The sequence below is a fragment of the Ambystoma mexicanum genome, chromosome 9, assembly GCF_040938575.1.
Source record: "Ambystoma mexicanum isolate Mex_15411 chromosome 9, UKY_AmexF1_1, whole genome shotgun sequence".
Classification (NCBI taxonomy): domain Eukaryota; kingdom Metazoa; phylum Chordata; class Amphibia; order Caudata; family Ambystomatidae; genus Ambystoma; species Ambystoma mexicanum.
Genome location: NC_090931.1, coordinates 453137835 through 453162295, shown reverse-complemented (window position 1 = coordinate 453162295; position 24461 = coordinate 453137835). Strand labels below are relative to the sequence as shown.

The 24461-nt window shown below is 49.3% G+C and overlaps 1 protein-coding gene across 9 annotated transcripts in view; it reads right to left on the bottom strand.

Moving 5' to 3' along the window:
* The window catches only part of LRWD1 (leucine rich repeats and WD repeat domain containing 1), a 730516-nt gene that overhangs the window by 552118 nt on the left and 153937 nt on the right, over positions 1 to 24461 (bottom strand). For 8 of the 9 annotated variants that reach the window (XM_069614964.1, XM_069614960.1, XM_069614967.1 and 5 more), the window contains one exon: positions 3099 to 3242. In XM_069614964.1, coding sequence (XP_069471065.1) covers positions 3099 to 3178 — 80 coding nt within the window. In that variant the 5' untranslated portion in view covers positions 3179 to 3242. Of the gene's footprint in view, positions 1 to 3094; positions 3243 to 24461 lie in introns of those variants that run through there. The other variant, XM_069614968.1, reaches the window with a different exon arrangement.

Below are 24461 nucleotides of genomic sequence, written 5' to 3'. Positions count from 1 at the left end.
TAATTACTGCCAGCGATATCCCCATAACATGTAGGGCAAAATCCTATGCAATCATAGCTCCAGACTTTGTGGCAGGAGTGCAAGTACAGATTGTGATCCAGGAGTTTTCCTGGGATTCACTGCAGATATGAAGGGGCAATCTTAAATATACAACCGCAAAAGCCCGGGAGGAGGAGACACGCACATGCTAGGGAGGCAGCAGGTTGAGACGGCCGGCCACCATGGCTCGAGGGACCAACAATCAATGCAGACATCAGTAGCTACACTTGGGATGTGTGGGGTACGACACTGCCCTCATGTAACATTAAGGCAAATTTAGTAACTGTTCAAAGCAGTCTTCACTTCAGCCAAAGGGCCCTAATTACCAACAGGACAGAAGTATAAAAGGGGGCTGAGATTAAGTGACAGTTCAAAGAAAAGACTGTGTGTAGTCTTAGGAAAGAAAGGAAGGAGTTGGAGGAGGCCAATACATGGACACAAAAGGTGTCAGCAGGGATAGGGACGCTTGTGGAGCAGTTAAGAGTAAAGGAGAAAGTCAGAGTGGTGGAAAGAGGCCAAAGACAACAACCAGCATTGGCCATTCCAAGATGGCCAAACAGAGGGGTGATGAGGCAGGTAGCGGAATCATTGGAGCCTAAGCAGTATTGCAGCGAAGGGACTAAAGACGGAGACAATAGCACGTTTATAGGGGTGCGGGATGTGGTGTACAGTAGAGGTGGTCTATGGTGGTATCCCATTAAACAAAAGAATAAAAAAACAGGTCGAATTCAGGTAGACCCGTTTCAATGAGCAGCCTTTCAATGAGTCTTTAAAAACACAGAATCAGAATCACCCACTGAGATTGCCTAGTTCAGATCCTTCAGGTTCCCTCTTGGCTCAGTCAGAGGGCCCAAATCAGGAGGGGGGTGGGGGGGGGGGAGAGAGAGGGGTGCACTGGAGAATCCCAACTGTGGTGGTCTCGGGAGAATCCAGAGCCAGTGGGTAGCTCAGAATTCTGCATATGGTCCTCTGTGGGCGGCTAGAATGAAAACCGTCCAACCATGACCTTGGGATCAGTGGGGAATAAATCCACAGTCATCTGGAAGTCCACATTCCCCAGCATTTCTGCGATCACAGTCCGGGTTACGGGGGGTTGGCAACATGAGCCATGGCCAAGCTACCACGACCCAGAAGCTCAAACGTTTGGCAGAGATTTGTAACCAAAAGAGGGGGGCTCAGAAATTATGACCATAGAGATCTGTGAGTGACTGGTACTTTATTGGCAAGGTGGTTCACCCCAACCAGGAACTGTTACATAGTAGAACTTTGTACCGTTGTCCTCGGTCACAACAGGGGTCTAGCTCTGTGCCTTACGAACATTGCTCTCTTGTATTGGTTGTCTTTGAACCTTCATCTTTTTGTTAAAAGCAGACTAGAGGCCACATCATTTTTCCCTTGGTGTATTCCATCCTGTATTTTGACACAAATAAAACTGTTAACTCTAACCATCTAAGCATAATATTACTTAGTCCAACCAAGGGTATCAAAACTTGGATTTTAAAACAGACTTAACTTGGCATCAAACCTGCTCTTTAAATCCTTACAAGTGCATCCTGGCCTTTTGTTGATCCTTCAGTCTGACAGTTCCTATTTCTACTGGTATTGGCTTCATCTTGTGCCTGCCCACAGCCCTATGTCAAGTTGAATCCTGCAGGTCTCTCCAGGCTCTGCACAGGTTGCCCACGGTTCCTAAGCAGCAGCTTCTGCAATCCATGCAACGCAAGTGCTGGTGGGGATTCCATCAAGAATGCATGGTCATAAGGTGGGGCGTGATAAGTCACACCGCTTTCCGGAACCATTCTCTGCATTTTTCTGAAATGATCCCATCTTCAATAGGAGACTCCCTGGTATGAGAACGCTTTTCACACCCTTTCTTATCCACACCCCCACAGTCACCCAATCTCTGCAGGGGTCCTCTCTGGTATGGGGCACTCGAGAATGTGGCACAGATTACAGGCTTACAAACATCAATCTAACTTCCCAACACACCCAGTTCCCTCCAGGACCCAACTCAAAATTCTTTAATTTACAAATGCCTCCATGAATCTGCCGCCAAATACCGGCAATCTAAAATCTTGCGCTACCACCCTGCTTGACCACCAAGATCCAATGACTCCATCCTTCTTTGCAGCGCCACAAAAACGAGAAAAACGGAAGTACTGCATAGTCCTCAGCCCAAGACTCTGGAACTATTCATTTAAACTTGGGTGACTAAAATGTTCTGCACCCTCTTCAGATCTGAACTCAAAAATCACACATTTTAACCACGTCCATCCCAACTTCCCTCCCCCACTTGCTCAATCATGCGTGGAAGTTGTAGCACCTAGAAACAATTCAGTTTGTGGTGTGCTCTACAAATCAATACACCGTTCTCCATGGCAGTACCCTGGGGTATTGGCCAACTGATAATATGTGCAGGGGCAAGTAATGACAGTTCGCTTGGTCCTCTTACTTGTCAAACATATGTATAACTTGATGCCACTTCCTTCTACCTTTTATTTTCTTGTTGATTTATAGCGCGCTTAATACCAGCGAGTGGTTTCTGAGCATGGGATCAGGATTCATACCTGTGTCGCGCTATGCTGTCTTGCTTCCCAAGACAAACAAATTGCCCCCGGGGTAGGGGAGCTTACCCAAGTGGCCAAGTTCTCTGTTCTCTCCATGTATTGGAACAGGGTCAGGCATCAGAGTTTTGCCATAGGCTCAAAACTAAATAGGATAGCCTACCCTCCTAACTTCGCTGGCAGAAGGGGCAGGGGATGAGGGGGTGGGAGAGAATAGACTTCCCCCACCCTAAAAGTAAGAAGGGGCGCTTCGTCGATTTGCATGTACCCTTCACTGCCCTGGGCACTTCCTGACTACCTGTTTGGTGGTAGTAAGTAATGGTAACCACCCATAAACTTTTTTTGTGGGAAGGAGGCCTTGTGGAAGCATATATTCAGTACAAGCCCTGGCACATTTCTATTGCGATAACGCCGCTCTTCATAAAATCTATTACAAATAAAAACTTATGTTAAGTTATACCAACTAGACACAATAACGTAGTGGCCCTTACATACTTCAATTTCTTTATATCATGCAGTCTTGTTGATTTTGGAACTCCTTTCGCTAGCAGAAGCTTTGTGGTAATTCTTGCCATTTTTGTTCTTGTAACTGCAATATCTTGGCAATAGTATCAGATTGTCACCTCTTGTATGTGCACCCTGCAACGAGATTGAAATAAAATTATCAGTTTTTCAAGAACCGTAAAAGGTAATTTGAAAAGAAAATGTAAATGCCAAACAACGTCCACTTTTAGAGAATGCACAGTATACTGTTTTATTCACAGCTAGCTATAAAAAAAATTAAATAAAAAAAACAAAGCAAGAAATGTTTTGTTACCAAGTCTTTCATTTACTTCTATTTGGATCTGCAAAGAACATGTGTGCACGTATGTGTACATGTCAGACAAGTCATCGTCCAGTACTTTCTGAAAACAGTTCACCATGAAGCTCTCAGACCAAAAGTATCCCTACCTCCTTACTGAACAACAACAAATTTCATCCTAACCAGAAGTCCACCGGTGTCCTCTCTGGAGCAATCCACCACATAATCATCTGACCCACATTAGCAGTGGGGTTTGGGAAAACAACCCTGGTGTAGTTTTATCCCACCAGCAGCTATGTCCTGCTTACGGGCACGGGTAGAATGGCTCAGTGGCAACGCGCTCGTCTTGTAAGTAAGACTACTGGGAGCAACACAGGGGGTGTGGGTGGGTGTGTCTGTGTGCGTCTGTGTGTCTCTGTGTGTGTCCAAGTAGGGTGCGACAGGTGACAGCACCATAATGAGGCCAAACGAGAGGTAGGGTGGAAAAACTTTGGCCACAAGTTTTATTGTACATTAGCTATGGTGCAAAAGAAAAGCAACCTTAAAACAATATTTTGGGGAACAGAGGGGGGGGGGGAGCTGGGGGGGTGAGCTGGGGGGGGGGGTGAGTGGAAATCAGGTGAGCAGGGACCCTACTCCCACATAGGGCCGACTCGAGGCGGATCCCTGCCGTCCATCATACAAAAAGCTTGCGACATTCTGTGGACCCAGCATGTGAGCTGTGTCCGGTTTATTTTCTTTGCTTTTTAATTGGCATTCATTCTTCATATACAAGATGTTTCCATTGCTTCACCAATGGCATTCCCGTCTTCCAAAGTTTCAGCAATATACAGTCTTTATCTAATGTAGATATGAACTCATTTTTGGGATTTCCCTACCCATGCATCCTGGAGAGTCATTTTGCCATTCCCCACAGTTGTATGCCTTTTCCATCATTGGAGGCAAATGTCAGCATTCCTTTTGCTCGATGATCCATTTGGGATTTGGCCCCTTGTGAGGAGTTAATACATTTTCCCTTCAGTGGTTGAGTACTGCGCTTCAGCTTTCATGAAACATAATTCAAGTTTCATGAGAGAGCGCCGACTCCCAGAACACCGGCAAGCTTGTCATGCAGGTCCTCCCAGCGCATACCGGGTTTGCCCCACCAATAAGTAATTGTGTTCTGAAAATGCATGCCTTCCTGGGTTTCCTCGAGCCATCTGCTGGCCCTAGTGATGAATGAGTGGCCCACGATCTATGCAGCTTTTAATGGGGGGACCCCTATGTGAAAAAAGGGGAGAAGTGGGTGCAACTGTTAGATTAGGTCTTGCCTAATATATTTTTTTGTATACCCCAGATATCCATCCACCAATCCCTTTTATTGCGGTCTCCTGTAGGCCTCCCCATCCATGCAGATGTTGCTGCACCTATACTGAAGGAGTGAGACCCAAATTCTGCTGGGTGCCATCCCACTGCCACCAAGGCCTTTTTAAGCACCAACCTTAACTGGAATCTGCCAAGCACAGAACCATTAATATGTGTCAAGAGTTGGCCACCCAAGCTTGGACGTTTACCAAGGAAAGCTCTGGTGTTACACATGGGGCAATACTGTGCTTCTTCTATGCAACAGAGATTGATAATTCTTCATTTGCCCATCTGATCAGTCTTGGATCTGTTAAGTTTTATTGCCATGGCCTCTTTATCCAGGTTGACGTCAGATACATCCAGCCCCTCCTCAGAACCTGTATTTTTGGATGCAATTTCACTAATTCTAAAAGCCCCAAAGTAATTGAGTGTAACGGCTGCCCTAAATAGAGCTGTTTCGTATGAATTGATACATACTTTATGCAAGGTGTCCATTAGGGTTTTTAGTTTAGGGGGCGCCTAGTATCCTCTTCACCCCTTCCAATTTGGACCAACCTTTCAAAGCAGATCTGGTCAATGCGCTGTGTGTGATCGGTCCCCCCGCCAGCTTGGTGTAATAAGCCACTGCTGCCAAATGGGAGGATGCCCATGCCTTCTTTTTGTTCTGTTTGAATGCCCACTCCATGAAATCATGGACTTGGCTTTCTTGGATTTTTGATGTTGGTGATTTTGGTTATGTCGCCATATTCTTTGAGGCATTTACTGTACATTTTTGGCAGTTTTCTGGACCAGGGCCTTTTTTGCCAGGCCCCCCCACGATCCTTGGGAGCCGGGGTCATCCTCGGGGGGGGGGGGGGCGGGTAGGCCCTTATGGGGATGTTGTGGTCAACTTTGTTTTATCCCAAGATGGCCCAAACTTCTTCTGGTATGGCTGTCATCTTTCCCTCTTCTTGAGGATTTAGCGCCCTGAAAGTTAAGGAACTGAAATTGGGACAGTAGGTCAGCGGCTTCATTTTCCTTACTGGCAATGTGCCATGCAATGATAATATTGTATTTTAGGCTAGGTTTTGTAATTTCTCTTAATGCCTTGAATACCAATGTGCAAGATGTAGCACCTTTGTTTAGCACATGCACCACTGTCATGTTGTCTGACCACATGACCTGTTCAGTATTAATCAGCGTGTCCCCCCCATATGTAAAGTGCCATCCATATTGGAAATATTTCCAGCAAGGTAATGTTTTGGTCCATCCTAGTTCATGCCAGCTGGGGAGGCAATGGCCTGCGCACCATTTATTGCCAAAACATATACCATAACCTTTGCCCCCTGCAGAGTCAGTGAACAGGGCCCTTTTGGGAGTCATTTACTGGTTTGCGCCAGATTACTTTTCCATTAAGTTGTTAAGGAAGGTTTCCCATACAGCCAAGTCTTTTTGAACCTCTTTGCCCAGCCTTATGTGGTGATGCTGCTTGGTTGCACCGCTCATTCTTATTTCAAGGCTCCTGTGGAATACCCAGCCTTGAGGGATAATTCTAGTTGCAAAATTGAACTTCCCCCGCTAGTGACCATTTCTTTAAGGGTTGCTTTGTTTTTACCTGTCTTTTTTTGCATAGCCCTTAGTGGGTCATCTACTTCATCTTTGGGTATGCGGCATTCCCCCTTAGTGGAGTCAATCTTAATTCCTAAGAATGAGAGGGTCTGGGTGGGCCCTACTGTTTTCTCTACTGCAAGTGGGACCCCCAGTACAGCCATGATTTCACTAAGTTTAATAGCGAAGCTACACAGTGGAGACCCTTCTGATCCTGTAAAGAAAAAGTCATCCAAATAGTGAACTACTCTCACCCCTGGCATGGCCTTTTGCAGGGTCCATTGCAGAAATGGTCTTAATTGCTCAAAGTATGCACAAGCAATGGCACAACCCATGGGGGGGTCATTTGTCAAAATAGAATTTATTTTCCAAGTATGCAAAGTAAGCAAAGCCACTGGTATGCGCTCTCATGGACCGGCAACAGCCTAAATGCCGACTGGATGTGCGCTTTCGCCATAAATGTATGCTGCTCTGATATTCTCACCAAGTTAACAGCATCCTGAAAGCTGGTGTAAGAAAATGCTGCGTCTGTGGCAGGGATGCCATCATTAAAAGAACTCCCTGAAGGGTAGGACAAGTGATGGATCATTCTAAACTCCCCTTCTCATTCTTGGGCACTAGCCCAAGGGGAGAGCATTACAATTTGGGGAAGGGAGGAGTGTCAAAAGGTCCCGCCATCCTGCCCAAGCCTATTCTTTTTATTTTTTCCTTGATTATTGTATGTAGGGAAGAGACCGATTTCAAATTATTGGGGATGTGCTGGGACCCATGTCCATGAAATGGGATTCGAAATCCCCCTTTAAAGCCTTGCCCTAAAAAGTTTTGATGGTTATGTCAGGGTAGTCTTACAATTCAATGGTGAAAGCCACCCGCCCCCATTTTAAATTTAGTGAGTGTTTCCCCCCCCCCCCCCCCTCAGTGACTTTGGGGCTTGGCCTGGCAGCAGGGGTCTTGGTGCATTTACCACATGTGCTACATTGATGTCTGAACCTACATTTTTCTCCCAAACCGCAAGAGCCTTTTTCATAATTCCAGCAATATGGGGTGGTGTTCCCCCTTGGCGCACCCAAGTTGCGGGTGCTTGTTAGCCCCTGACTTTGTTGCCCGGTTCTCTGCCCCCTCCCCTGCAAGCCTCCTAAAGGGGTGCTTTGTTTTATGGCGGTGAACTGCCTCTATCTGCCCAAGTTGCGGACTGCAATTCCCCCTTCTATTATTCTGTGACTCATGCGCTTTATTATTGTGTATTGTGAGCAGAGTTCCCTTTCACGACAGAAAACAGTTTGGGATCTTCTTCCTCCCACCCCAAGTCAGGGTATCTTTGCATCTCTTTCCTGAATTCCCAGTCATAATTCAGCCAAAATTCCCCCTCAAATGTATTGTGGATTTCCAAGACCCTGTTATGGTAGGCAATCAGCGCTGGGTCTTCCTCAGGGAATGTCTCTAAAATTATTGTAGCAAGAATTTGAAGTGCTCCTTCACAATTCTGTATATGCTTTTCCAATCGTGGCGTCCTTGCTCTCTTGGTCCTCCTCTTTGTCCGTCTTCACAATGTCAAGGCCCATTTCTTCATATTCCAACAGGGAGAATATTTCAATAAAACGTTTTTTGCCACATTTCTTTAATTTTGTGCTCGATATGCCATGCAATAGTCTTCTTCACACTCCCATTCCCATTTTTCCCTCACGTGCGCCTCCCATATATGGTCATTTTAAGCCCTGGGGACTTACTAGGCCCGACCCATGCTTTGAGGAGCCTTTGTCAACCACTCTCAGATTCAGACCCTGTGTCAGAGCTATCACTTGCTGCTGGAGCTAGTCCTCCCTTTGCCTTTTCTATTTCCCAGCACCCCCTTTGTGCCATTTAAAAAATTGTTCCAACATTGGCCCCAAGTAATTTTGCACAGTACCCGATTTTGCTTTTCTTCAGTTGCCGGGGTGTACATCTGCTGTGGCTGGCATGCTGCAGACATCTGTCGCTTTGTTTGCTTCTGATTCCACACTGGCCGCTGCTAACTCCACCATCTTTTACTTCACCAAATCCATGCCATGCACAGCTTCTGCTTCCTTGGCCTACTCCAAAAGCAACTTTTCCTTTAAGGTGAGAGCGTCGGCCATCCCTGTTCCTGCTCCGAGCCTTCTACGCAGAATTGGCTGTGCTGGGGACTTTGCTCTGGAGTGTTACGCCTTTTGTCTCCCCAAAAGGTGCCTTTAAATCTCCTTGCCCACAGGGGTGTTTGTACACGGGTGCTGTGTGGTCTGGTCTTTGTCCTGTGCAGACTTGACACTGTACGCTAATGGCAGCTTTTCCCACTTTCTGCCGTGCATTTTATCTGGTGTGCTGCGAAAATTACCCCTCCTGTAATGCCTGGTTGTCCCCCGGGTATTGATTTCTTGCAGGGTTAACCTGCTTTCAGCAGTCTTTGGTGATAAAGAAAGGGGGAAGGGGGAGGCGGTTGGCGCAAGTAATATTTTGCAATATGAATGCGTGATGCCCGCAATGTTATTTGGTGCTTTTTGCCCATTAAAGTTTGTGCACCAACCTGCACTGAACGCTTGTGTTCAAAGGCTGACCGGCCCCCGCAGGGGGCGCTAGAGGGACAGTCTACATAGCGGGCTGTCCCCTCTGGCCGTCCCCTTCCGGTTGCTGGTCATGCCTCTCCTCTTCCTCCCCCCCTTCAGCGAGGCGGAAGAGGCTTCCCCAGGGACCTGGCTTCCAGCTGGGTCTCCCGGGGACACTTCTAAGGGTGGAAGCTGCTGACCATCAGTCTTTGGCCAGCAGCTCCCGCTGTGCAAGGATAAGTTATTCAGGAGAGGTCGATTGGTAAGTATATAGGGGAGGGGGCAAGGGGCCCACTCGCTGGCCGCCGCGTCAGCTTGAGAGGGCCTCAAAGCAATCGTACCGGGGGACATGTATACATCCTGGGCCGCCGAGCTGTTTGTTTATTTTCCATTATGCACGCGGATGTTGGGTTGTGGCCGCCGTGCCCATAACATGTGCATTGTTTGTTTTTAATCAGGTGTGGGCCGCCGTGCTCTTGTTATAAACTGTGCGTTGCTATTAAAGTGGGGCCGCCGTGCCCAGGTTTATATAATTTTGCGTTGTGCTAAAGATGTCGGGCCCGCGGGCCTATGTGTATTTAATGTGGCGCTGTGGCTTAGATGGTTAAAGCGCCTGTCTAGTAAACAGGAGATCCTGAGTTCGGATCTCAGCAGTTCCTGCTTCTTTCGGTTGTGTCTTTTTAATTAAGTTGGGGCCGACGTTAAATTAATCGGATGGAATTTGTTACGGCCCCGTAATTGTATTTCGCGTGTGGCGGCGAAATCATCCTGGATAGAGGGATGCCAGGCCGCCGCACCGGGGTTCTTGTTGATTAAATTGCATCCCAAAGTGAGTCGAGGGTGACGAAATGGACGGTCGTTGGGGCGCGAAGAGCGCTCAGCAGCGACGAACGCGCGTTTCAACCACCCGAGCATACACCTCATTATTATGTCGTGTATGCGGCCGCGAGTGCCGTGTGTGGGAGGGGTAGATGAACGGGCGTTTTCCCCATCGAGTGGAGTCGCTTAGGCGTTCTCGATGCGGCCTCGCTCTACAGCGACGTTTGGCTGTAGGGGTATGTGCTTGGTCTGAAGCTAAGGGAGACCAGAGTTCTAATCCTACGTCTGTTTGGGCCGCAGTGTGCTTTTGTGGCGCGAGTGCGCTTAGCGCAGCCCCCAGTGGCTCAAGCAGTAAGTGCTTGGTACTGGCATGCTGGAGACCTGAGTTCTAAACCAGTGCGAGGCTTGTCCTTGGCCGCCGGGCCGTTTATTTTTCCCTGATGCATGCGGATGTTGATTTGTGGCCGCCGTGCCCGTGTCCATAACTTGTGTATTGTTGTAAATCAGGTGGGGGCCGACATGCTCTCGTGTTATAAATTGTTTTCACAATTTTTCCAAACAACGCGGAGGGTCGAGGGCCTTTAATCAAGCTCGTAGCACGTGAGGCCCGGGCAAATATTAGCCGGGGACGACCCGACCCCCCCGCCCTCACAATGCCCCACCCCCAAACCCCTCCCCCCAACTCACTTGGTAACAAGGCATGGTGAGTCACCTTCCTGCGGGAGCAAAAGGGCACCACACGCCATGGGGGATAAAAAAAATCAGCGCCCGGTTACCCGAGAGCGTAGCACTAAATAGTGATGCTACAGTTGGATATTAGCCAGGTGTCTGAGGTGGAATCATGTGGCGTTGTAACGGGGGTGGGTAAGCGCCTGTTTAGTAAAGGGGGGACCTTGGTTTACTCCCATTATTGATATTGTCTCCCAATGTTGTGTGGAGGAATTTTGCAATTTATGTGCATTTTTGGGGCCAGTACATGCCTTTATGACCCTCATGCGCCTTTTTGATGTACAATTAATGTTTTGCTTAATGGTGTGGTTCAATTTTAATGCAGGTCGGGCAAAGGAGCAGCGGCAAAGAGGAATTTAGTAATATTCACCACAAAGAAAAAGAAGAAGTGGGGTAAGGTATAGGTCAGTAGTCTGCAATGTGTGAACAGTGGTCTTGGCAGGTGCATTAGTCAGCACCCGCAACGTGGGATGCAGTAAGGTCAGGTAGTAACGTGAATTTTCCATCCCAGTAGGATGTCGTCGGTGGAGGACTCACAAGATCTATTCCATTCGATTGAGGAAGTGCCCAACACCCCGGGGTCAAGTGAGGAAGATGACGAAGGGGCCATCTGGGCGCTATTTCAAGAGAGGATGCGCAGTGAGGGGAAGGGTTGGGCTAAGAAAGTGTTAGCCAAAAAACAACCAGAGCCACCCAAACAATTTGTGGTGGACGCCCAGATCTGCCCACCCCTCGTGGTAGATACTCCCCCACCAAGCGCAACCGCACTAAAACCTTTACCTGCCAAGAGAAAACGCCAGCAAAAGGGTAAGAAAGCGGCTGAAATGTTGCAGGTGGCGCCCACGGTACAAATAGTCAGCGAGCTGGCGCAGGTTGGGCCAGGCGCTACAGCCTTGCCATCTGTAACAACTGCAGGTGTCGAGAGTATGAGCGAAACTCAATTGTGTTCCATTGCACCCCCCATGTTACAGGTTTCAGTTGAAAAAACAGGTGTGTCGCCGCCAGTCGGGGGTGCAGTAGGTAATGAAAGGTTTGGGTTGATTTTGGAAGAATTATTATTGTTGGTCAGGGGCAATGGGGCTCCTGCGGCTACAGTGGCTACCCTACCGGTAGCTAGGAGTGTGTGGGAGGGGACTGGTGCGAGCACCACTGATATCAACTTGCCCAGTATACCCGTCCCCCCCTGCCCCTTTGACGGGCACGGTCCCCACCGTCAGCACCCCCATCTCTTCACTCGCATCACCTTTAGGAGCGGAACAGCCGGTGACGGTTGCCCCCCTGTTATCAGGCAGGTCTTCCTTAGCCTGGCATATACCCCAGGACATTAGAGAGCAAATATGGGCCAGGTAGAATATTGACATATTCAGCCTTTTGGCAATAGAAGACGCTGGTCCCAATGTCACGCTAAGCACTGAAGAGAACAATAAGAGGCATCGTAAGTATCATCCGGAAGAGAACATAGCCAACTGGGAGAAGGCATTAGATATAATGTCAGTTTTGGTGATGGAAAAGAACCCCGAGCAGGGGCCAGGTTTGATCAAGTACAGGGAATCAATTGTAGAAGAAGCTAGGCTGTACGGTTCTACAGGATGGATTGATTATGACAGACAGTTTAGGCACATGATGGAACACTGCACCACAATGTCATGGGACCAGAAAATGATGGACGGTTGGGTCACTTTTATGGGGGGTAAGCCTAGGAAGAGTATGGTCTGGAATGATATTTACAAAAGCGGGAAGAAGAACGGGTACGGTAAGCAAAACAATGGTGGTAAGGGGCAACCCTTTCACAACACCCCCCAGGGACGGGGGGGGGGGGGGGGGGGGGGGGGGACCAAGAGTCGGGAACCACAGGATCTGGTACCTCGAATGGACCACAAGAGGAGAAGAAGGGAGCGAATAGGGCATGGCGGTTTTTTTTAATAAGGGCTGCTGTAACTGGGGTCCCAAGTGTAAGTTCAGCCACGAGTGCTGGAAATGCAGGGGGAACCATCCCTTGGTCAGATGTTTCAAGCGGGAGGGTGGCTCTGGGGGTAGGGGCCAGAGAAAAGGACAGTAAGGTTCACATACTCACCCCCCCACCCCCCAGCAACAGGCATGGCTACACAGAATTTGGATTTATCTAGGAAGGGTCCCTCTCCAGTGAATTTGCAGGTGTTAGTGGATCATCTAAGCCATTATCCCAGAGAGCGGGAGAGGGATTTGCTATTTCAGGGTTTCACAGAAGGATTTGTTATTCCTTACGAGGGTCCCCTCACCTGCCGTTTTGCTAGGGACTTACCTTCGGCGAGGGATCTGCCTGAGGAGGTTGATAAGAAATTGAAAAAAGAACTAGGCAGGATTGCAAGACCATTTGATACCACCCCCCTCCCCAACTTCATTGTATCACCTCTGGGCACGATTCCCAAAAAGGAGAAGGGCAAGTACAGGCTCATCCACCACCTTTCTTACCCGAAAGGCGAGTCAGTGAACGACTGGTTGAGCCCTGAAGTATGCTCTGTTCACTACGCATCTTTTGATCAGGCTATGTCGGTGGTGGCCAATATGGGAAGGGGGGCTTTGATGGCTAAAGTGGATATTGAGTCTGCATTCCGCTTATTACCTGTGAATCCAGCCAGCTTCCATTTGCTGGGTTTCCAGTGGAATGAGGGTTTCTATGTAGACAAATGTATGCCTATGGGGTGCTCAGTGTCCTGTTCCTTTTTCGAAACATTCAGCACGTTCCTTGAATGGGCGGCACGCAGAAGGGAGCAGCGGGGGGCGATGGTTCACTACCTAGATGACTTTCTATTCTCTGGCAAGGAAGGGTCAGAGGACTGTGCAATAGCAATGTCTGTGTTTCAACAATTGATGGGAGAGTTGGGTGTTCCCTTAGCCCCTGAAAAAACAGAGGGCCCTTGCAGGGTTCTGACATTTCTTGGCATTGAGATAGACACGGCCAGGGGCACTTGTAGGTTGCCCGAGGATAAAGTGAAAGGTTTGAAGGAAGAAATATCGAATAATTTGCTAAAAGACAGGACCACCCTTGAGAAAATGCAGCAACTTCTTGGGAAACTGAATTTTGCGGCCAAGATAATCCCGGCGGGCAGGGTTTTTGCTCGTAGGCTGGCCAGGGCGACGGCAGGTGTGGTTCAGAAGCAACACCACATTAGATTAAGCACTGGCCTCAAAGAAGACTTAAGGATGTGGTTCAGATTCTTAGACAGCTTTAACGGGGTACAAATCTGGCGAACTCCTTGGGAAACCAACACCGAACTACAGTTTTCAGACGCTGCGGGAAGTGAAGGTTTCGGCGTAATCCTGGGGCCAGAATGGTGTGCTCAGAAGTGGCCACAGCAGTGGCACAAAAAAGGGAGAACAAAGAACATAATGGTATTGGAAATGTTCCCCATTGTGGTTGCACTGTTATTGCCTGCAGTTTTGGCCAATAAGAGGGTTCGTTTTTGGTCCAACAACAATGCGGTAGTGCAAGCCATTAACTTACAGTCCGCATCATGCCCTGCAATGTTGAGCTTGCTCAGGAAACTAGTGGAAGTATGTCTGTATCACAACATTGAATTTAGGGCCCGACATGTGCCGGGAACTGCCAATATTGTTGCCGACGCTCTTTCTCGCTTTCAGTGGTCCAAGTTCCGAAAGTTACACCCAGAGGGCAGACTGGAGGGAGCGCAGTTCAAAAAGGAATGGTGGCAGCTGGTGGTGTGGACAGGGCACTCGCCGAGTTCAGTGAGCGCTCACTCACGCCCGGAGTAAGATGTAGATACCAACAAGGTTATGGTAAGTTTAAGAATGTGATCTCTCATCTGCAAGGTGAGAAACTGACTGCGGAGGAACAGGTGCGCGCCTTTGTGGTCTGGGAACACATGGAGGGCATGTCAGAGTTGGGCAGCATCACATTTAGCAGCAGTTGCATTCCACTTCAAATTGGAAGGGAAGGGCGATCCCACAAAAGGGTTTTTGGTGCTTTCTGCATTGAAAGGCTGGGCCCGTTCGGAGCCAAGGTCTAAGGATGTGCGAAAACCAATTAACTTCGAACTATTGGGGAAGTTGTTGGCCACGTTACCTAGCATATGCTTCAGCAAATACGAAGGGGTGCTATTCAGGTTGGCATTCGCATGGGCCTTTTTTGGGGCATTTAGGATTAGTGAGCTAGTTGCTGCGTCTAAAAGAGACATCCGGGAGGGCCATTGCTTTGGGTGATGTATCTCTGTTTCACAAGGAAACAGGAGAAGGGGTCAGTATATTATTGAAGAAAAGCAAAACGGACCAAAAAGGAAAAGGTTATACCATAGTATTACACGCGGCACCCCTTTCGGAATGTTGCCCGGTACTCCTTTTTAAGCTCTTTGTACAGTTACGGGCCACGAGTGCCGGCCCCCTGCTGATTCACGCTGACACCCCCCCCCCCCTTTCTGTATTCCAATTTCGCAAAGTGTTGGCAATGGCATTGAAGGCTGTGGGCATCCAGGAGGAAGGCTGGTCCATGCATAGTTTTAGGATAGGTGCAGCCACCACAGCGTTTCAACAAAGCATGTCCCCTTGGGCGATCATGAAAGTGGGGAGGTGGGAGTCTGGCCGTTATCGACTTTATGTCCGCCCCCAACACAGTGCATGCCTCGAAGAAGACTAGATAGCAAGGGCACTGAGGGGTCGGGGCAGGGAATGGGGTCTGGGTGGTTACAGGCGAGCAGAAACTGATGGAATGTTTTCTTTTCCCCATAGATGATGCGGTGTGGCTGATCGGCCATTCATTTGTGACACGGGCGGAAAAAAGGGCTAGGCAATGGACGATAGGACAAAACTTGGGATTCAAGAGTAGCGAATGTGTATGGTTGGGCACTCCTGGGATGAGGTGGCATTCCTTGCTGCCGGTCATTCACTGGCGTTTACAGTGGAGGCGTGCACCAAGGTGGTTAGTGTTTCATTTGGGGGGCAACGATCTGGCTAAATTGGGCCGCGGTCGCCTGCTCGCCCAAATTCAGGTGACTTTGCACATAGTTACCAGGCACAGAAATACTCTGGTCAGAGATGGTGCAAAGGCAGGTGTGGAGAGACGCCATCTCTCTGCCTGGCATAGAAAAGTCCAGGAAGCGCCTCAACAGAAGTGTGGCAAAATTCACAAAGGCAGAGGGCCTGGGGTTCATAGGGCATTGCTGTCTAAGCTCCTTGCCTTCTCATTTTGATGCAGATAGGGTACACTTATCTGACAAGGGCAACAATGCTTTCCTGACGGCTATATTGGGGAGAGCTAAAGAGGTCTGGCTGCAGGTGAACTAATGGTGAGTATGGGATGCTAGGAGAGAAGTAAGGGCCTATGGTTTGGGGGCATTGATGGCAGCGGGAGCCACCATCAAAGCGTGGCGGAGTATCAGGGCGGTCCTAGCCGATGAGTGACTTCACGCTGCAGCGGCTCGGGATTGGCCGGGCTCGAGCCAATCCCTTGACGGGCACCGACTCCCTTCCTTAGGGCGATAGGCCAACAATCTCCTGGTCAGTGCCCGAGTGTCCCACTGGTGTACCAGTGTAGCTGGAAGTAACCAGCGGTTCTTGTCAGTTTGGCCAGTGGCTAAAGAGGTGACCGGGTTCACCTGTATCTGACTGTTTTGTAATGTGGCTGGGACTGTCCCAAGTTGTCTTGCTCCTAATAAACCTGTGACCCTGTGTTTTCCAAACTTTAAAAAGTTGTCTTGGTATTTATTTCATTGTGTGATGTTACAGACCAAAGGAGGTGGGGGTGTCCAATGGGGATCTCCCCGCTAAGAGGCTGAACGGCCCCCGCAGGGGGGGGGGGGACGCTAGAGGGACAGCCTACATAGCGGGATGTCCCCTCTGGCCGCCCCCTTCCGGTTGCTGGTCATGCCTCTCCTCTCCCCCCCCTCCCCCTTCAGCGAGGCGGAAGAGGCGTCCCCGGGGACCTGGCTTCCGGCCGGGTCCCCCGGGGACACTTATAAGGGCGGAAGCTTCTGACCATCATTCTTTGGCCAGCAGCTCCCGCCGTGCAAGGATAACCCACCGACCCACGCCAAAATGGAATCATGGGGCTCACATGTGGAAAGTTGGCACGCAATTAGGTATTCGGTTAATTTGTACAGATCGGTTATGAGAGTAGAAACAGGATGATGCGGTCGCATCAGTGTGAATTTAGTGTGCACATAGAAAAGGTATTGAAGATAAATAAAATATTGTATTAGTTGATTTGTGTTAATTCTATTGTTTTTTGTTACAGGCGGCGTATCGGGGCGGTCCTAGCCGATGAGGGACTTCACGCTGCAGCGGCTCGGGATTGGCCAGGCTCGAGCCGATCCCTCGACGGGCACTGACTCCCTTCCTTAGGGCGATAGGCCAACAATCTCCTGGTCAGTGCCCGAGTGTCCCACTGGTGTACCAGTGTAGCTGGAAGTAACCAGCGGTTTTTGTCAGTTTGGCCAGTGGCTAAAGAGGTGACAGGGTTCACCTGTATCTGACTGTTTTGTAATGTGGCTGCGACCGTCCCAAGTTGTCTTGCTCCTAATATACCTGTGTCCCTGTGTTTTCCAAACTTTAAAAAGTTGTCTTGGTATTTATTTCATTGTGTGATGTTACAGACCAAAGGAGGTGGGGGTGTCCAATGGGGATCTCCCCGCTATGCTCCGTGTCGTCCTGATTCCAACTGTCCCCGTGTAGAGGGAAAGAGCACAGTCAATATGGCATGGGTCTTTTAAAACCCGTTTCCCCTCTGCAATTGTTCCGTGCAGATTGCTGCGCCTGTGATGCAGGCGGATTAAGAGTGTTGGAGGCGGTGTCTACCTTCATGCTCCTTTGGTTTGTTGCTCCGGACACTGCGATGAGGCCGGTGGGGCTGGGCCAGGATCAGCCCTTTGTGGTCCTTTCTTCTGTCCCCCTCAAGCTTTGGGCAGCCTACTTCCTCCGCTCTGGTTCAGTAAAACGCGCCCCAGGCCACAATACTTAGACCCCTGTAGGAGCTGTGCACACATCTGCGCCCAATGCTCCTGATCTGCTCCGTGTCGTCCTGCTTCCAAACGTGTGCGCAGAGAAACACGCTGCGCCATCATGCCGATGACGGACTGTGCTCATGTTTCAGTAGCTGTGTTTGATCCTTGCCAGTTGATCTGTGCTAAGCAGCGGGGATATGGGTCAAGTAGCTCCGCTCGGTTAGTCCTCGTCACCGGCAGACGCTGTAGATACCCTGTGTGCCCTTGTCCTTCCATGAAATGACACGAACCATGGGGATGATGAGGGTGTTGAGCCGTTGTCTGCCCCTTCTGCTACTCCACTCACCCGTGCACTCGGTTTGAATGTAAGCCTTCGGTTCTTCTCCCTCCGTGATTTCTCCGCTGAGAGTGCTGGGCAATGTGCTGCGGACTGGAAGGCTGGGCCAAAGTCAGCCCCTTGTTGGTTGCTGGTAAAATAATGCAAGTGGCTTGCCACAAGCCGCGTCAGTCCGTTCCTTTTTTCCGCCACTCCACTGAAGCAAACACCGATCGACCCGGCGATCGCGGTTGCACTTATTTCGCATTCGCTGCTCTGATGTCAGCCGTTATTCCTGCTTCCGATTTAGAGACAATTAATGCCTCGCAGCTCCAGTCAATGCAGGAGCGGGGAACAGATGACTGGGGCCGCCTAGCTCTCCATAGAGATAGGCCAAAACTGGCCTGAGGGAATGGCAGCCCCCCTTTGATGCATCAAAGCCCCCTTGCCTCTACTTCTGTCCGGATGGTAAGGGGCGTGGGGGGGTCTTTGATGTGAGGTGTCAGGGACAGGGACTACCTGTTGTCACCCGCCCCTGTCACCTCCTTGCTGTTTGGGCGCCCATGTCCAGACCCACAACAAACCCCACCTCTCATTTTATGCCCCTGGGACTTCCACCTTCGGAGGGCCCATGTTTAGAATCCCGGGTCCGCGCTCAGAAACCTCTAGGTTATAATAAAAAAAAAAATACTGCAGTGGCATGCCACGTCTTGAAGGACCTTGTTTGACGGACAAATGAGCCATATAACCAGGGAATAAAATGCCACAAGGTGCATGAGAAGAAACTATGCCTTGCGTCTGTAAAGAGGGGCGTGTCCCTAGAGTTTAGAATGTAAAAGGCATAGCCCAAAGGCATAGTCATCCGACTCCACATCCACCAGTCTACACCTCTGCCCTCTCAGAAAAACAAATGCAGTCAGAAACAATGGTCAAAAATGCTGTACTTTGTTGAGCCAAGGGTTAGTCAATTTACACACCAACAGGTTACCTAATGCAATTCAGTTTAGCACTGCCGAATGCCACATTGTTCTTAGATCCGACCAATAAAAGCGACGCCCGTGAGCATGGTCACTAATGCAAGAGAAAGTAAAGGGATTAAACTTGCATGCTGCACCAAGCAAAAATTTTAAAATGAGGTTACACTAACATGTATTTTGGACAAAGATCGCGCAATCGCCGACAGAACTTGATGGGTAAAGGTTATAAAGGTCCTAGTTGTCCTCAGCATTTGGGGTTGCAGAAGCACAAGTTGATTGCAGCTTCAACCTCTGGAATGAAGGAAAGTGAAACATCCATCACAATTACCAGATACTTCACCCAGTGAGGCAGTGGACTTTTTCAGATACTTGGGCCAGATCTATGAAGGCCATAAAGCAGTGTACACTGTTGCACCTACATTTCTTTTTTCTTAATTTTTCCATTTCTTCCATATATGTGGGGGGAGACCCCCCCCCCCCACAGGGCCCCCACCTTACACCTATACATTTTTATTAACTTCACCCCCTCCCCACATCTACACAAGCGAATAAATGGGGGTCAGACCTTTGGTGTTAGGACTTTTCTACTTGTCTAACCCATTCAAAAACAACAATTTGAGGAATTTCATTTTAGGTTATTTCTGGTATTTTGGGGACCAAAATTAAACTTTGCGTGGGACACCAGCAGCTGGATGCAGACTAATGAAAAGCAGATCACCACCAGCATAGTGGTAATATGACGGTTTCCAAAATCTCAGTGGATCACATTAAAACAATGGCAATATGGGGTGCCTTTCTGGGTGTGGTGGACTAAATTCCTACCTGTACATTCTTCGTTTTTGGATTGTTTTTCAGTTTGCCACATGAGGCAAGCTTACTTACATAATTGAAATGGCAGGTTCTTGGAGATTATAAAAAATACCATGTGAACATTGTAGGTACCCCAAGAGCTGCTTTTCACTTTAAATATGACAGATTAGACATATTTGTATGTATTGTCTGCAATGGATAGAAGTACTACAGACTTTTGGAATAAGGATGTGTCCTCTTTTGTGGATTGAAGAAGCACATTTAAAGTCACCGGATTCAGTTTAATGAACAAGTTACTTACCAACTGGTAACGTTATTTCGACTGGATGCTCCTCCAACGTATTCCACATCTTTGACATGTAATGTCCACAGCTGTGTACTTCAGAAACTTTTTCCGCAGAGGGCGTCCTGCGTCAAGGACGTAGGGTCGATGTCCCTCGAAGGCCTCTGTCGACGTCACTGGATGTTATAAATAGGACGCACAGCGCCCGTAGCCTCAGTTTATGTTTCTTCCCCCCCAGAACGAGTGCCACCAATCCAACGCCTGCTGGACTGCACATAGCCTTGCAGAAATGTAAGCTGCAAACGATTAGGAAACTCTCCAGAGGGGCAGGCTGGGAGGGCGATGTGAATACGTTGGAGGAACATCCAGTCGAAAGAACATTACCAGTTGGTAAGTAACTTGTTCTTCAAATGGCTTCTGTCCTCCAATGTATTCCACGTCTTTGACAGACTCCCAAAGCAGTACCATAAAGATGGAGGCAGGAAAATAATTTAGAGTACCCAATCAGATGGTGGAATAAAGAACCGCCTTACCAAAGGCCATATCTTGACCATGGATCGCATCCAGGGAGTAATGTTTAACAAAAGTGGATAGAAGCCCATGTGGCTGCTTCACAAATATTCCTAATAGGAACTCCCCGTTGGAGGACGGAGGAAGTAGCCACGCCCCTAATGGAATGAGCTCACAACCCTTCAGGAGGGTCCTTAACAGCCAATCGGTAACACTCAGAAATGGTGAGGATAATCCACCTGGACAAAGTCTGGTTGGTAACAGTCTGGCCCAACCGGTGTGCAGCATATCCTACAAAGAGTTGATCGTCCACTCTGACCCTGGCCATCCTAGAAATATAAAATCTCAGAGCTCTCCTAGGATCCAAACTATGGAGTCGCTCCTCTTCCTTACCAGGTTGAGGAGGAGGATAGAAAGCAGGAAGAACCACTCTGACTGAAATGAAATTCAGACACTACCTTAGGTAGAAAGGAAGGACATACCCATAGTACAACCCTGTCCTTGTGGAACACAGTAAAGGGCGGCTTAGATAAAGTGCCTGCAATTCACTCACTCTCTGAGTGGAAGTAACTGCATTCACGAACACTGTTTTGAAGGACAACAATCTCAAAAGGACAAGGGTGCAAAGGTTAAAACGGAGCACCCATGAGAAATCTCAAAACCAAGTTCAAATCCCAAACCGGCATCTGGAAATGGTTTTGGGGGAAATACATTAGTCAATCCTTTAAGAAATTGAGAAATCAAAGGAATCTTAAAGTAAGAGCATTCTTCAGACGAGAGCTTAAATATAGACAGCGCCGCCAGGTAACCTTTAAATGGTACCTACACAAAGGCCCCAGTGGGCCAAAGAAAGTAAGAAAGACAAAACCAAAAGGAATGGAGCACTGAAAAAGTATCAACATTTTGCCCTCTGCACCAGTCACAAAACTTACACCAACAGCAACGGTATAAGGATTTTGTTGCTGGCCTTCTGGCCGAAAGCAGCACCTCCATCACATCATCCAGAAGAACCCAATCCTTATATCTCAACCTTTAAGATACCAAGCGTGAAGGTTGAGAGTCGATCTCTGGATGGAGAACCTGCCCCCACTCCCCCTTCTCGCGAGAGCAGATCCTTTCGATAAGGAATACAGCTTGAAGGGCAGATGGACATTTCAAGAAGATCCGGGTACCATGCTCTCCTGGCCCAATCTGGAGCAATGAGGATCACGTGGGACCCAAACCTCTGCAACCTCTAACACTTGAGGAATGATGGGGACTGGAGGAAACGCATACAGCAGTGGGAATGACCAATCCACCACAAACGCGTCTTCTAAGGCTCCTCGGAGGAAATCCCCTTGAGCAGAATCTCTCGCACTTCCGGTTGGCACTGGTGGTGAAGAGATCCACTTGCGGGGTTCCCCAAAGGGCAAAGATCTCCAGAAGGACTTCCTGAGCCAACTCCCACTCGTGAGAGACCGTGCTCTGCCTGCTCAGAGCGTCCGCTGCCGCATTTTCATCTCCTGTCAGATGAACAGCCGAGATCGAAATTCCCTGCTAGATGGCCCAGAACCAGAGCTGCATTGCCTCTCTGCACAACGGGAGTGACCCGAGCACCCCACCCCTTTTTTGTTGAGGTAATGCATGGCCACTGTGTTGTCTGTCTTGATCGGGACACTCTTCCCCGCACAGACAGCAGAAAAGCCTTCAGGGCTGGCCTGATGGCCCTCAGCTCTAACAGGTTGTTGTGGAGTTTGGACTCAGGAGACCGACGACCGCTCGCGGTCAAGGCGTTGGCATGAGCCCCCATCCTGTGAGGGAAGCATCCGTCACTACAGTCACCTCCAGCCATGGTTGCCAAGACTGCTCCCCCTTCATCAGGTTTCCTTCGTTGGCCCACCACAGAAGATCCTGGGAGACAGAGGAATCTGAACAGGATCCAACATCTTGCCTGAGAACTGCGACCACTGCAACCTGACGACCCATTGCAGAGATCTCATCCTTAGTCTGGCCTCTGGCACTAGAAAAATGCAGGATGCCAGGAGGCCGAGCAACCTTAAGTATTCGAAAGCCGGGAGACTCTGGGCACGTTGAAACTAGTCCACCATCTGCACAATGTGATGAGCCCTCACCCTGGGAGGCGAGCACTTCCAAGGACGTGTCCAACACAGCCCCTATGTACTGGAGCTGTTGGGAAGGTGTCAGGTGACTTCTTGAAATGGAGGGAGAAGCCCAGCCTGTGGAGGGAGCAGCAGGTGAGACCGAGGTGAGCCAATGCTTGTTCGGGAAAGCATGCACGGATCAGCCAGTCGTCCAGGTAGGGGTAGAGGTGAATCCCCCTTGAACCACCCCCCCCCCCCCTCGCCTGAGATACGCTGCAACCACCACCATTAGCCTGGTGAAGACCCTCGGGAGGAGCTCAATCCAAATGGCAGGACCAGAAACTGAAAGTGCGAGTCGCCAGCCGCAAACATGAAAGTAAGCATCCTGTAGGTCCAGAGAGACCAACCAATCCTGAAGTTGAAGGGCCTGGAGGACTTGAGAAAGAGTAACCATCTTAAACTTGTCCTTCCTGAGAAGTGTGTTCAACCAACGCAAGTCCAGGATGGCTCTTAATCCCCAGTCTTTCTTTGAGGATCAAAAAATAAAGGAGAATACCAACCCTTGTTCCTCTCCGCTACAGGCACCAGTTTTATAGCACCTTTCTCCAGCAGGGTCAATATTTCCTGCACAAGGAGCAGATCGGGAAGCTTCAAAGAGTTTCCCCTGGTGGATTGTGGTGAGGCCGCTTTAGGAAGGGAAGGCAGTAGCCGTGGGCCATTGTATCCCGAACCCACACATCCGAAGTAATGGCTCGCCACTCTTCGAGATGCTGAGACAGCCTGCCCCCAACTATGGGACATGGCCTCATGATTGTTTGAGCGGCTGCGGCAGTGCCTGAAGGCAAAGCAGCAGCTGCCTGAGCGGCTTTGGCACTTCCATTTCCCTGACCACCATGGGTACTTTTTCGCTGACCCCTTTGACTGGCGCCCCCTCTCGTTCTATCAAAGGAGGAGTAGTAACAAAAAGAACCGCCACTCCACTGCTGTCCCCTAGGACGAAAAGACAGGTTGATGCACAGCTGTGCTTAAAGATTTTGCTGCAGCTTTCGAGGTCTGCAACCTCTCAAGGCTCTCATCAGCCTTGTTACCAAACAAATGTGTGCCATCAAAGTGCATGTTCAAAAGACGGGCTTGTACATCCAGGGCAAATCCAGACTTAAACAACCACGCAAACCTGCGTATAACGGTGCTCACAGCCATGGACCAGCTAACATTGCTGGCCGTATCCAAACCAGACTAAAGGGACTCTCACATGGCATCCTTGCCATCTTGTACAAGAGCAAGGAACCCACCCCTTTTGTCCCCCTCAGGAATATGCTCAGCCGCTAAAGAAACGGTTCCAGTACAGTGTGTGAAAACCTTGCCAAGGCACAAGTGGAGTTGGCTGATTTCAATGCCATACTCCCCCCACAGAAATTACCTTGTGAGCCCAAACGTTGAAGCGCTTGTTGTCCCCATCAGGAGGGATGCTAGGGTACGCCGCCTGAACCACCAAACTCTCGGGAGTGGGGTGAGTGGACAAAAAGCTGGGGTTGCTAACAGAAGAGCAGTATTTCTTTGTCAAAGATTCATTAACAGCCGGAAGAGATTCCAGTGGCTGCCAAGCAGCTGCCACCCTTTTCTGTAAAGTGAGTAAAGTGAGATGAAAAGGTAAAACCAGGTCAGAGGACGGACCTTGGTCTAGGATGTCCATAAGATCATCTTGTACAAAATCTTCAGGAGGCCTGGACCAGCCCAGATATTCTGTGACCCTAGCCATGAGCCGCCTGTATGCCAACTCTGCCAAATTCCACTTCTAGAGAAGTGTCCAACCCACTGGCATCATGGAGAGTTTGCCTTAACTCCTCCAATTGACTGTCTCCAGAAAAGACAGGGGCCACATCCTGCTCAACAAGGTCCTCAAAGTCAGACCTTTCTTCCTCCTCATAGGTCATCCAGAGGGAGGTGAAAACCTGGCCTGGGGACAGAAGAATGCCTGGATTCCACCACTGGCCTCACAGACATAGCAGTAGCCTTCCTAGGAGGATCCACCAGATCAGGGGACTCCAATGGCAAATTTCGGGTAAAAATCCCCAAAGGCTTCGATTCCGAGAGCGCCGAAGGCTTCGGC